Here is a 12,694-nt window from a genome sequence, read left to right as displayed (position 1 = left end):
CTTAAAATGTGATCAGATCTTCATGCAAGTCCTAAAACTAGATAAATTGAACCCAATTAAATAAATAACACAAAAGCGTTATACTTGTTCATTTATTTATTGAGAAAAATTATCCAATACTACATGTATTTGTTGAAAAAAGTATGTGAACCTTTGCTGTCAGTAACTGGTGTGAGCACTCCTCCCCCTTGTACAGCAATGACTTCAACCAAAACGTTTCTGGTAACTGTTGATCAGTCCTGCACATCAGTTTGGAGGAATTTTAGGCATTTCTCCTTGTAAAACTGCTTCAGCTCTGGGATGTTCGTGGACTTCCTTGCGCGAGCTGTTTGCTTCAGGTCCTTCCACAACATTTCTGTAGGGTTAAGGTCAGGACTTTGATTTGGCCATTTCAAAACACAAAATTTTCTTCTTTTCAAACCATTCTGTTGTTGATTTATCTCTGGGATCATTGTCTTGTTGCAACTTCTATTAAGTTTCCCTGCTACCCTGACATTCTTCTGTAAAACGTCTTGATACAATTTTGAATTCATTATCCCCTCAACGATTGCAAGCTGTCCAGACCCTGAGGCAACAAAGCAGCCCCAAACCATGATGCTCCTTCCACCGTGCTTCACAGTTGGGATGGGGTTTTGGTGTTGGTGTGCAGTGCCTTTTTACTTCCAAACATAGCAATGTGTATTTCTGCCAAGAAGTTCAATGTTTGTCTCATCTGTCCACAGACGATTGTCCCAGAAGCATTGTAGAGTATCCAGGTGGTCTTTTGCAAACTTGAAACATGCAGCAACGTTTTTTTTGGAGAGCAGTAGTTTCCTCCGTGGTGTCCTTCCATGAATACCATTCTTGTTCAGTGTTTTTCTTATACTGGACACATGAACAGAGACTAGCAAGTTGTAGAGATTTCTGCATATCATTTGCTGTTTCTCTTGGGTTCTTTTTCAACTTCTTCATCATTGCACATTGTGCTCGGTGTGATCTTTGCAGGATCTCTCCTAGGGAGAGTAGCAATAGTACTGAACTTCCTCCATTTGTAGATAGTTTCATTTTCTGTGAACTGAGAACAGTTAGGACTTTAGTAATGCTTTCATAACCTTTTCCAGCTTCATGCATCTCTACAATTCTTCTCAGGTCCTCTGAAAGTTGTTTCAACTGCGGCATGGTGCACATAAACAGATCTTTCTTGAGCAGGGCAGATTCTGTCAGTAACCTGACTTTGTGTGACTTTTTTTATAGGCAGGGCATCTCTACAACCCACACCTCCAATCTCATCTCATTGATTGGAAAACCTGACTCCAGATAGCTTTTGTAGAAAGCATTACCCCAGATGTTCACATGCTTTTTCCAACAAATATATGTAATATTGGACGCAAACATGAGGAAATCTGCAAATGCTGGAATTTCAAGCAACACTCACAAAAAATGCTGGTGAACACAACAGGCCAGGCAGCATCTATAGGAAGAGATCTCTTACTATCTCTTCTTTCAGTTAGTCCTGACTAAGGGTCTCGGCCCAAAACGTCGACTGTACCTCTTCCTATAGATGCTGCCTGGCCTGCTGCGTTCAGCAGCATTTTTTGTGTGTGTTACATGTAATATTGGGTCATTTTTCTCAATAAATAAATGAACAAGTATAATGTTTTTATTTCATTGGGTTCTCTTTATCTAGTATTAGGACTTAAGTGAAGATCTGATCACATTTTAGGTCATATTTATGCAGAAATAGACAAAAATTCTACAGGGTTCACAAACTTTCTAGCACCACTGTGGGTACCCCAGATTTTATGTGGTTTTAGATGGTACAGCCTCCACAGAGCCCTGATCTCAACATCGTCAAGGCTGCCTGGGATTACCTGGAGAGACAGAAGTAAGAAAGTCTGCAGAAGAACTGGGGCAAGTTCTCCAAGATGCTTTGAACAACCTACCAGCTGATTTTCTTATAAAACTGCACGAACGTGTACCTTGGAGAGTTGATGCAGCTTTAAAGGCAAAGGATGGTCACACCAAATATTGATTTGATTTAGTTTTTTTTACTGCTCACTGCTCTTCATTGAAAAATTATTTTGATATTTAGAAACCTTTCATTATCTTTGAAAGCATCTTTGCTTTACAGAATTTTTTTACATCTGCCTAAGACTTTTGCACAGTACTGTACCTGGCTCTGCAACAATATCAAGAACTCATCCCGTCCCACGAGGTATCTCTCAAGTCAAGCTAACGTGTATCAATCGATTCGATTTATATCCAGCACTGTGGTTATGTAGTTTGTCCCCATAAACGCTGAACTAAACCCCGTATCAGGCCTAAACTAGTGATTCCCACGGATTCTTTTCATTTGTGTTTCGTCTGTTTTAAAGCTGAATAACTCAAACCTTCTGTTTTCTGTTTTTTATTAAATCTGATATCATTAGAAAATCTTTTTAACAGTAATACCCAGTTGTGCTTTGGCAGTCAATTACATTTTCAGCTCTTGACTTAAGACTCTTCTTTAAATTTCAGCTGAAAGAATTTGCCAACTTTGACTTTGATGTGTGGCGGAAAAAATACATGCGATGGATGAACCATAAGAAGTCCCGAGTAATGGACTTTTTCCGGCGCATTGATAAGGATCAGGATGGAAAGATCACACGGCAGGAATTCATTGATGGAATCCTCTCTTCAAGTAATTGGAATATTTTCCACCAGTTTATTAAATTATAAAGTGTTTAGATTCACGAAAATGTTCCTTTAAATGTGCATTAGTTGGTCCATATATGATTATTTTACATTGAATTTTAAAGTTCATTGCTAATATTAAAGAGGGCATAATGTCTTTTTTTTTAAAAAAAGGCAGGGCCTAGATTGAACAGAAATGCTGCGTTTGCACACTTGGTTTAGCAAACTGCAGTTCACTCTGGATGACGCAAAAGTTGTTTTAAATGTGGCTCAAGATGGCAGCTGAGCATTTAGAGGATGGTAACGGAAATCCCTGGCATTTTATCCCAGCAGTATCGCTTTCCTCACCTACCACCACCCACACTAACACACAGCAGTTCCATCTCAGTGGTTCACTGTTGATCATCTCTCTCCAGTCCCCACAAATAGAAGGACTATCCCTTGTTTAAAGAATTATCAGTGATGCTGAGAAAAGTAACGGTTATCGCTGCTTGCGTTAGATCACTTGTTATTTTTTTTATTTTGCTTCTTTAAGGCCATATCTGTAAGTACTATAACATTCTGTCTTACTCCAAGTTAAATACGGTATCTAATTGACTCTACACACTTTGTCTCTGGAGCAATAGCATCACACTTCCATGAAATCTGGTATTTTATGTTGTCTGGTCTTGTGTTTCTATTTCAGAGTTCCCCACTAGTAAACTGGAAATGACTGCCGTCGCTGACATTTTTGACGGAGATGGAGATGGTTACATCGACTATTATGAATTTGTGGCTGCACTTCATCCCAATAAAGATGCCTACCGGCCTGTTACTGATGCTGACAAAATCGAGGATGAGGTTCAGGATTCACTATTTTTACTTGAATGTAGTTGTTGTTCTGGTCCTGCTTTTAGGTTAAGTAGAAAAATGAATGAAAATATTTCAGATTGGAAAAGGGAAGTAAGTTGTTATCCAGAAGACAGAAATTCTTTAATTTTGTATTGGGGGAATTTTAAAGAAACAGAAGTTATGTGTAAATGAAGGCAGGAAGGTATCAACTGGTCCATCAAATTTGTGTAATTCAACCACAGTGCAACTTAATCAAACTTAAATACCATAGACCCATCTGTCCTGCCTCACCCTATTTTCTCACCAGTGTCTAGAAGCCAAACTAAACCAAACCGTCACAGGAAACCATGGTAACTGAGCCTGAGCTCCTGTGTGTGCTGAAACTCTCTTCCCTGCTTTACTCTTCTAACTTCAAAAAATGTAATTGCATTATGGAAATTGGTCACTTACAGAGAGCTATTGCATCCTGCCAATGTGTAGACAGTTTTTTTGTCTGTAGGTAATAACATCTGAACATTTTTGGTTTCTAATTTAAAAGTCTCTGCTTTCCAGGTGACTAGACAGGTGGCACAGTGCAAATGTGCAAAACGTTTTCAGGTGGAGCAGATTGGAGAGAACAAGTACAGAGTAAGTAAATAACTTCAAACTTTGAAATAAATGCATCATTAACATCTTATCAAGTTTTATAAAGCATATCCATTAAAATAATCGAAGTTGAGATCGATTAGGTGTGAGCATTCTTTAACAGGAACTGTTTGAAGGAAATAATATATGGAATGGGCTGAATTTCAGAACTTTATGTTTTAAATGGGCTGATAGTTCAGATTCAGCTGAGACAGGCACGAGGCCCGGAGTTGCTGCCCACAATCCCTACGTGCTTACACTTCACTGGTCCTGATGGCCAAAGGTCATCTGTCAAAGATTCCATCATATTACTGGGACATTTAAAGATAATTAAATTTGAAATCTTTTTGGAAAAAAATGGATTTATAAGTATTGTTAAAAGTAATAAAACATTAAAGCAAAATTAATTTGTTGCCTCCTTAACTGCAAGCCTAGAATCCCATTTGAAATCAGTTGCATTTTGGATCCTCTGTCAGCTCTGACCTTGTGGAGGAGCTGAGTGACACTTTTCCATTATAATGCTGAAGAACACCTTCACAACTGGGCCGTGCTTCTGAATTCCATGAGGAATTGAACGGCGAAGTGTGGAAACAGATTTGGTCTCCCAGATTTTCAGCATGCGAGCATAAATTCAGGAGTTACCCTAGTTCTAGATTTTTCCACAAGAGGAATTCTTCTCTCCACATCCACCCTGTTGAGATCTTAAACATTTCAGTCAAATCGCCTCTCATTCTTGCAAATTCCACTGGATACAATCCTATCCCTGCCTAATCTTTCCTGATAAAATAATCCACCTATTCTGCCCACTGAGGGTCATTATCAGTTGTTTGAGACGTGGGTCAATTAAACGTTTTAAAAAGAGAGATAATGCTCTAAGCAATATGGTACCTATTCTTTGAAGTATTCTGTCTACAGGAAATATACTTCAAAGAAAACAACAAACACTGTAGGTAATAAATTATGCATTCCAAGTCAATAAGGTCATTATCAGTGAATCTGTTGTGCTTTTGAAACATCCGAATACATGTTGAGCTCCTTTGAAATCGGTGATACTCCTTATGATCAAGCAACACACATAAAAGTTGCTGGTGAACGTCCTGACGAAGGGTCTCGGCCTGAAACGTCGACTGTACCTCTTCCTAGAGATGCTGCCTGGCCTGCTGCATTCACCAGCAACTTTGATGTGTGTTGCTTGAATTTCCAGCATCTGCAGAATTCCTGTTGTTTGATGAACGCAGCAGGCCAGGCAGCAAATCTCCAGGAAGGGGTACAGTCGACGTTTCGGGCCGAGACCCTTCGTCAGAACTAACTGAAAGAAGAGCTAGTAAGAGATTTGAAAGTGGGAGGGGGAGATCCAAAATCCTTATGACGGCTGCTCTCTGTAATTAAGTGAAGCAAGGAAAATTTAAATGTCCTCCTCCCGCCCTGATAGGATTTAGAAATAGAACATAGAACAGTACAGGCCCTTCGGCCCACAATGTTGTGCTGACCCTCAAACCCTGCCTCCCATATAAGCCCCCACCTTAGATTCTTCCATATACCTGTCTAGTAGTCTCTTAAATTTCACTAGTGTATCTGCCTCCACCGCTGACTCAGGCAGTGCATTCCATGCACCAACCAGTCTCTGAGTAAAAAACCTTCCTCTAATATCCCCCTTGAACTTCCCACCCCTTACCTTAAAGCCATGTCCTCTTGTATCGAGCAGTGGTGCCCTGGGGAAGAGGAACTGGCTATCCACCCTATCTGTTTCTCTTATTATCTTGTACACCTCTATCATGTCTCCTCTCATCCTCCTCCTCTCCAAAGAGTAAAGCCCTAGCTCCCTTAATCTCTGATCATAATGCATACTTTCTAAACCAGGCAGCACCCTGGTAAATCTCCTCTGTATCCTTTCCAATGCTTCCACATCCTTCCTATAGTGAGGTGACCAGAACTGGACACAGTACTCCAAGTGTGGCCTAACCAGAGTTTTATAGGGCTGCATCATTACATCGCGACTCTTAAACTCTATCCCTCGACTTATGAAAGCTAACACCCCATAAGCTTTCTTAACTACCCTATCCACCTGTGAGGCAACTTTCAGGGATCTGTGGACATGTACCCCGAGATCCCTCTGCTCCTCCACACTACCAAGTATCCTGCCATTTACTTTGTACTCTGCCTTGGAGTTTGTCCTTCCAAAGTGTACCACCTCACACTTCTCTGGTTTGAACTCCATCTGCCACTTCTCAGCCCACTTCTGCATCCTATCAATGTCTCTCTGCAGTCTTTGACAATCCTCTACACTATCTACAACACCACCAACCTTTGTGTCGTCTGCAAACTTGCCAACCCACCCTTCTACCCCCACATCCAGGTCGTTAATAAAAATCCCGAAAAGTAGAGGTTCCAGAACAGATCCTTGTGGGACACCACTAGTCACAATCCTCCAATCTGAATGTACTCCCTCCACCACCACCCTCTGCCTTCTGCAGGCAAGCCAATTCTGAATCCACCTGGCCAAACTTCCCTGGATCCCATACCTTCTAACTTTCTGAATAAGCCTACCGTGTGGAACCTTGTCAAATACCTTACTAAAATCCATATAGATCACATCCACTGCACTACCCTCATCTATATGCCTGGTCACCTCCTCAAAGAACTCTATCAGGCTTGTTAGACACGATCTGCCCTTCACAAAGCCATACTGACTGTCCCTGATCAGACCATGATTCTCTAAATGCCTATAGATCCTATCAATTTAAATGTAACTTTTGTTGAATGAAATCATCAATTTATAATACAAGATGGAATAATTTGAGAAAAAGTAGTTTCTTTGAGAGAGGTGCTGATGGGAAAATGTATTTTCTGATAGACAAATCCTTATTTCTCCTTAAAATGATAATCATGGAAAAAGAAGAGGCTGGTCCTTGGGTTAAAACGAGGAAGGCTGATTTCAACCATATAACTCGGCAGGGTAAAAGTAGACTGGGAACAGCTGCTAGAAGGAAACACTGCATCTGATAAATAGGTGCTTAAAGGCCAGGTGGGAAGAGCTCAGCATCAGCTTGCCCCTGACAAAGCAAAAGTGGGCAAGATCAGGGAACCTTGTCTTAGCAATGGAAATTGAACAGACATAGAAGGAAGCCATCGGGCATGGGCATTTGGTTTCAAGTGAGTCCTTGGATGTTTTCAGTAGTGTAGGAGAGATCTTAAGAAAAAAAAATATGAGGGCAAAAGGAGGACCTGATATGTCCTTGGTAAGCAGGATTGAAAGAATCCCAAAACATCTTGTATGTATATTGTGCGTAAGAGAGTAGCGAGGAAAAGAGTCTGTCCCCTCAACCAATAGGGAAGGTGGATAAGTTCCCAGGGCCTGATGGGATCTATCCCAGGATGCTCTGGGATGCAAGGGAGGAGATTGCTGAGCCTCTAATGGAGATTTTCTTCATCTTCATTGGCTGAGGGTGGGGCACCAGCAAACCAGAGGTTATTTCCTTATTAAGAGAGGGCAGTAGGGATAAGCCAAAGAATTTACACCCAATGATCCTTTTATCAATGGATAAAAAGGGAAAATATTCTATGAGACAGCATTTGTGATCACTTGGAAGGCGTTTGGGAGGACTCTGTGGTTTTGTGCAGAGAAATCCTGTCTCATAAGTCTGAGTTGTTTGAGGAACTAGGAAAACCGATGAAGGCAGAGTATCAGAGTTCTGCAATCTATTGGTGTTTAAATAGTTTTCCCCTCCTGTCAAAGTGGGTAATTTAAAATTTCCCCAGGTTGTATTTCACTCACCTGACCTTTGCTCATTCACTTGACCTATCTGTATCCCTCCAGAGCCACCTTACATACAATTCACTTCACAATTTCCCTACCTATCTTTGTGTCATCGTTGCCAAATTTAGCAACCACGCATTCCTCCCAATTCATTAATGTCAATTGTTGAAAGTACCCATTACCTTGGCACACTGCTTGTTACATCATGCCATCCAGTAAAAGTCTCATTTATGCCTTCTCTGTTCCTTGTTAGCCAACTAGTATTTTATCTCCTAAACCATGAATTTTATTTTCTGAAATAACCTTTGATCCAGCCGGTTAACTGATGCATTCTGGCAATCTATACATAATGCGTCCACCGGTTCTCCATTAACCACTGCACAGGTTACCACTTTGGAGAACGCCAAATATATTGTCCATTACATTTCAATTTTCCTGGTTCATTTTGCTGTTGTATCATTGCATTTGTAATCCAAGTGATTCATTGTTAAATATTGTACCAGAATGTTCAGTCATAGAACACCACAGCACAGAAACAAGCCCTTTGGTCCATCCAGTCAATATTCCTCCCTTCCATGTTGTCATTTAAACTTCTCTTAAATGCTGCAATCAAACTTGCAAGCAGCTGGCTTCTTGCTTGCATCGCCCTCTAGTAACAACACCTGTTGTCCAGTGTGTATGTAATTCGTTTTATATGCAAGTGTTTTGGAATTTATAATTATGAACTGCTGTAATCCCTTATCTGGCTACAAGATCGCTATTACTGAGCTTTGCCTTGTCAGTGAGAGTTTAAAAAGTTGCAAAAGCACATACACCACTCGCACAATCTAAAAGGTTTGCAGAGATGGAGCTGGCTACAAAATTCTTCCTTGTAGAAACAATTAATATTTCTCAGATTGATCGTCCTGAAAATATCTATTTTTTAAGCAGCATGTTTGAGATTTCAACATAGTCTAAGTTCCTGTAAAGAAGGGAAAAAAAAAATTAGAAGAAATATGAGATTCTTAATTGAGGTCAGCATGTGGGCAGAAAAGCAGAACTTACTTTAGAACAAAGCAAGTTTATTTTGAAACTGCTTCACATTGAATGTTGCTCAATGTAGATAGATTGAAGTGATTCCTTTGTGAAATATACAACCAAGTCATTCTGGTGACAGCAGATTAGTTTGGTTAAATTAAGTGTTCAAAGTTAAGTTGAGAAAGAAGCATGGATATCATAATTTGTATAACCATTAGCCTGATAAATTCAGTGGTGTATGTTATGTCACTATGTTAGAATCCTACTTTTGAATGTGCTTATTAGTGTGTCTAAAATATATTTTTTTTCATTTTCTTCATATTCTCTTGCTGCAAATAGTTCTTCCTTGGAAATCAGGTATCGTGTACTCAGTGTGCTAATTATATATTTGTGGTGTGAATCTGCACTTTGATCTGCATGTAAATAGTCTTCCTGTTTCCCAGAGCACCTAGAAAAATTCTGTCAACCTTTCCAATCCTATTTTGACAGAGTGTAAAATAAAACTTTGATTACTTATGAAATAATGATTAGGGAAGTCAATATTAAACATGCAAACGTTGTCAGTAAATAATTTTCTTTGTGCTAGGAATTTGTTTACTGATCACAATACTGAACTATATCCTAAGGCACTCAACATCCAAACAAAATACTGCAGCAGGTGTTCCAATACAGCTTTAGATCATTTCAGATTCCTTCTATGTCAAAATATTGGCTAATATTTTATCCCACTCCTAATTAGTGCCTAAAGGAATAAAATTTGAGTCCTTCACGTGAAACATTTATAACATCAGTAAGGAACAATAAAATTGGTAAAGAACATTTTGACCGTTGAAGGAATTTTCAGATGCTCTTAGTTTTATTCTACTGGAGATCCCCTGTATAACTGAACGGTGGTTGATCTCATGGTGAAAATGCTGACACACAAATTCAGTTTACTCTGTATGCGTGAAGTTTTGATCGTTGATGAATCAGGAGGTGAATTAAGATTACTAGGTTGATTTTAAACACAAGAAAGTCAACAGATGGTGGAAATCCAAAGCACCACACACAAAAAATTCTGGAGGAACTCAGCAATCAGCAAGTAAGGCAGCATCTATGGAAGAGAATAAACAGTCAACCTTTTGGGCCGAGACCCTTCTTCATTCCTGACCTGCTGAGTTCCTCCAGCATTTTATGTGAAATTAGAGTAATTTTACAGAATCCTTCTGATTCAATATACTGGATCTTCACGTATGTGAGATAAACTATATCACACAGTGTTAGATCGAGCTTTGAAAAGCTATCCCTTTCAGACATGTACAGTTCACAGCTGCATACACAAGTGTATCAACTCAAGTAAAAAGTTATGCATGTTGAAGTAAACTGTTCAGAAATTTTAATTTGAAGTGCACATCATTAGTTGAAGTGTTTTAAGATACTGATTTTTGAAGCTTATTATGACAAAAGTCTCTTCAAAATTTGTATATATCTACATGCACTCCTCAAGATGCTAATAAGACCATAATGAGACACAAGTTTGCTTGTAGGGTTGTATAAAGGTTATAAATTGTTTTGGAACACTGTGTGATATTTTGCACCTCACTAGTTTTTTAAAAAAGGAAAGAGCTTGCTACCAGATTTATTCACTAATATGGAACGAGCAAGAAATGTCATCACGTTCTATTTAGCTAAAATTAGAAAACTCCCTATTGAGATACACACTATGTAAATCGTGTATACGATTCATCATCTATGGATTGAAAAAAGAGTACGTTAGCAGCATGACGTTGGATAATTCTGGTGGCATATCTTCAGTATATAAAAAAAGATTTCTTACCCACACTAATTATGAATTTGCAAGCCTTGTTTTGTTATGCATGCATAGAAACGCAGTCTCAAAATCAAGGTTATTAGGCAACTAAGTTTATCCCCTCCTCTCTCCACATTCTGCAATATAGTCTTGGATCTAATGATTAATAGTTTGTGCTGATTGTTACTTTGGACAATACAAAGCATGCTGTTTCCAAGCAATACCAGGGAGCAAAATAACGTTTCCCTACTTTAGAATGTCTATAGAAAATAGCTCACTGTTATTAGAATCATTCTACCTCGACACATCACGTGACTGCTGTGAGTTCCACACTGTGCGAAATGATTTTAATTGACATCTGTACAGAAAAGGAAATCAAAGGCGCTTTTCCCATTCTTTATGAATATTTCGGCCAACACTTCTTGAAAAACAAATCACTATTTGAATGCTTTAATTCTTTTAAAGGGTTCCGGTACAATAGCCCTTATAGGAGTAAGTCTGTTTCTTTTACGTTAATAATGAGAGGAGCTGTGTACAGAAATTAATTATCCTCCATTATCTTTATATGTTATTATATGGGCTTGTTATCAAATGGCTATTGAGAACTCCTGCAGCTATCGTTCGTTATTTAGTTGTCCTTTTATTTATTGACCAAAATACTTAATTTTTTAAAATTTGTCAATGACCCTTCTTCATACAACAATGTCCTGGGCAGCTAGGATTCTAAACTTTTGAGTTTGTACGTCCAAGGAACGCCATGGGCAAGGTCCTTTGATGCGTGAAGGAAAAGCAGTATCATCACCAGTGGTACTAATACAAACTTGCAAATCAAAATGACACACGATTCAGCATGTTTGACAGACACAACAGTATTTGTAAATAAGTTACTGCAAATCATGGGGTAAACTTGCCACAGAAAGGTTCGTGTGGCGATATTCACAATTACCCACTCCCCTTGTTGCATACAGACTGTGAAATAATTTTGTTTGGTAGCTCAGAAACAGTCACATAAGGCAATGCAGGTGCCATTTGTACCCATGTAATAAAATCTGTTAGTTGACCTTTTCCACGACCACAAATTCATTGTGATTTGAATTTAGCTTTGAGCAGCAGTTAGTAAAAATCACATTTTTAAAAAAATGTTCAAGTCTTTATAATGATAAATATGCATGACACATTGGGTGACAACTTGTAAAATCTATCACACAACCTCTTGCATGAAGTGAAGTGGCTGATAAATGAGTTAAACCAGCATTGTGTAATTACACGGCATAGAAATGCCATCTTTGTGAATTGAATGGAGAAAATTTCCATTCAAAGATCACTGTAAAGTGAAGCTTCTTCAAACTTAATGTTTCTGAATCTAGGCATGTGAATTATGTATGTTTTTTCATATATTAAATATTATGAAGCATAATATTTGGTTAAACTATGAAAAGAAAACAGCTTTCAATACGGCAGCAATTGCTGGTTTAAGTCATTACTACTCACTTGGAATAACCTTGGATGTGGTGTAATGGACTTTCTAATTCAATTCTGGTTTTTAAAAAATCACCCAAGGCAATAGTTTTCCACTGGCCAATTAGGCGATTTTCAAATTGGAAGAATTTCTCCCTTTTTTGGCTAAACACAGAGCGCAACAACTCACCTGGAGCTTCTAGACTTACCTTTCTGATGCTTTGACAGGTCATGTTAATGATCGTGATTTTTTAAATATCTAAACACGTTACTTGTCCTTTTTATTGGCAATGTCACTGGAAAGGGCTCAGATCTTTTCAAGTATTGGTTCTACATTGCTGACATGAGGAAATTAGCTATAGCAAATTATAAAAAAAAGGATTCCCACACCCTACTTGTATTTAGAAGCTCCAGTGGTCATCTTGTTGTACTGCCTTTATCTTAAAACCACACTGGCTTTCTAAATTTAGCTCTGACAAGAGTACATTAATTGAATGGAAATCAGAGATTGCCTCTGGTCACTGTAAACCTATCAAATTGCTAGTTTGAATGGCATTGGCAAAGCC

The 12,694-nt window shown here is 38.7% G+C and overlaps 1 protein-coding gene across 21 annotated transcripts in view; it reads left to right on the top strand.

Moving 5' to 3' along the window:
- macf1a (microtubule actin crosslinking factor 1a) overlaps positions 1 to 12,694 on the top strand; it is a 590,515-nt gene that overhangs the window by 555,676 nt on the left and 22,145 nt on the right. For 16 of the 21 annotated variants that reach the window (XM_072247356.1, XM_072247358.1, XM_072247361.1 and 13 more), the window contains 4 exons: positions 2,497 to 2,659; positions 3,338 to 3,492; positions 4,036 to 4,110; positions 9,221 to 9,238. In XM_072247356.1, the coding sequence (XP_072103457.1) occupies positions 2,497 to 2,659; positions 3,338 to 3,492; positions 4,036 to 4,110; positions 9,221 to 9,238 (411 nt within the window). The remainder of the gene's footprint in view (positions 1 to 2,496; positions 2,660 to 3,337; positions 3,493 to 4,035; positions 4,111 to 9,220; positions 9,239 to 12,694) is intronic. The other 5 variants (XM_072247359.1, XM_072247350.1, XM_072247368.1 and 2 more) reach the window with 1 other exon arrangement.

Source organism: Mobula birostris, chromosome 30, assembly GCF_030028105.1.
Source record: "Mobula birostris isolate sMobBir1 chromosome 30, sMobBir1.hap1, whole genome shotgun sequence".
Lineage (NCBI taxonomy): Eukaryota > Metazoa > Chordata > Chondrichthyes > Myliobatiformes > Myliobatidae > Mobula > Mobula birostris.
The sequence above is the reverse complement of the archived record's forward strand: the minus strand, read 5'-3'. Positions and strand labels throughout refer to the sequence as shown.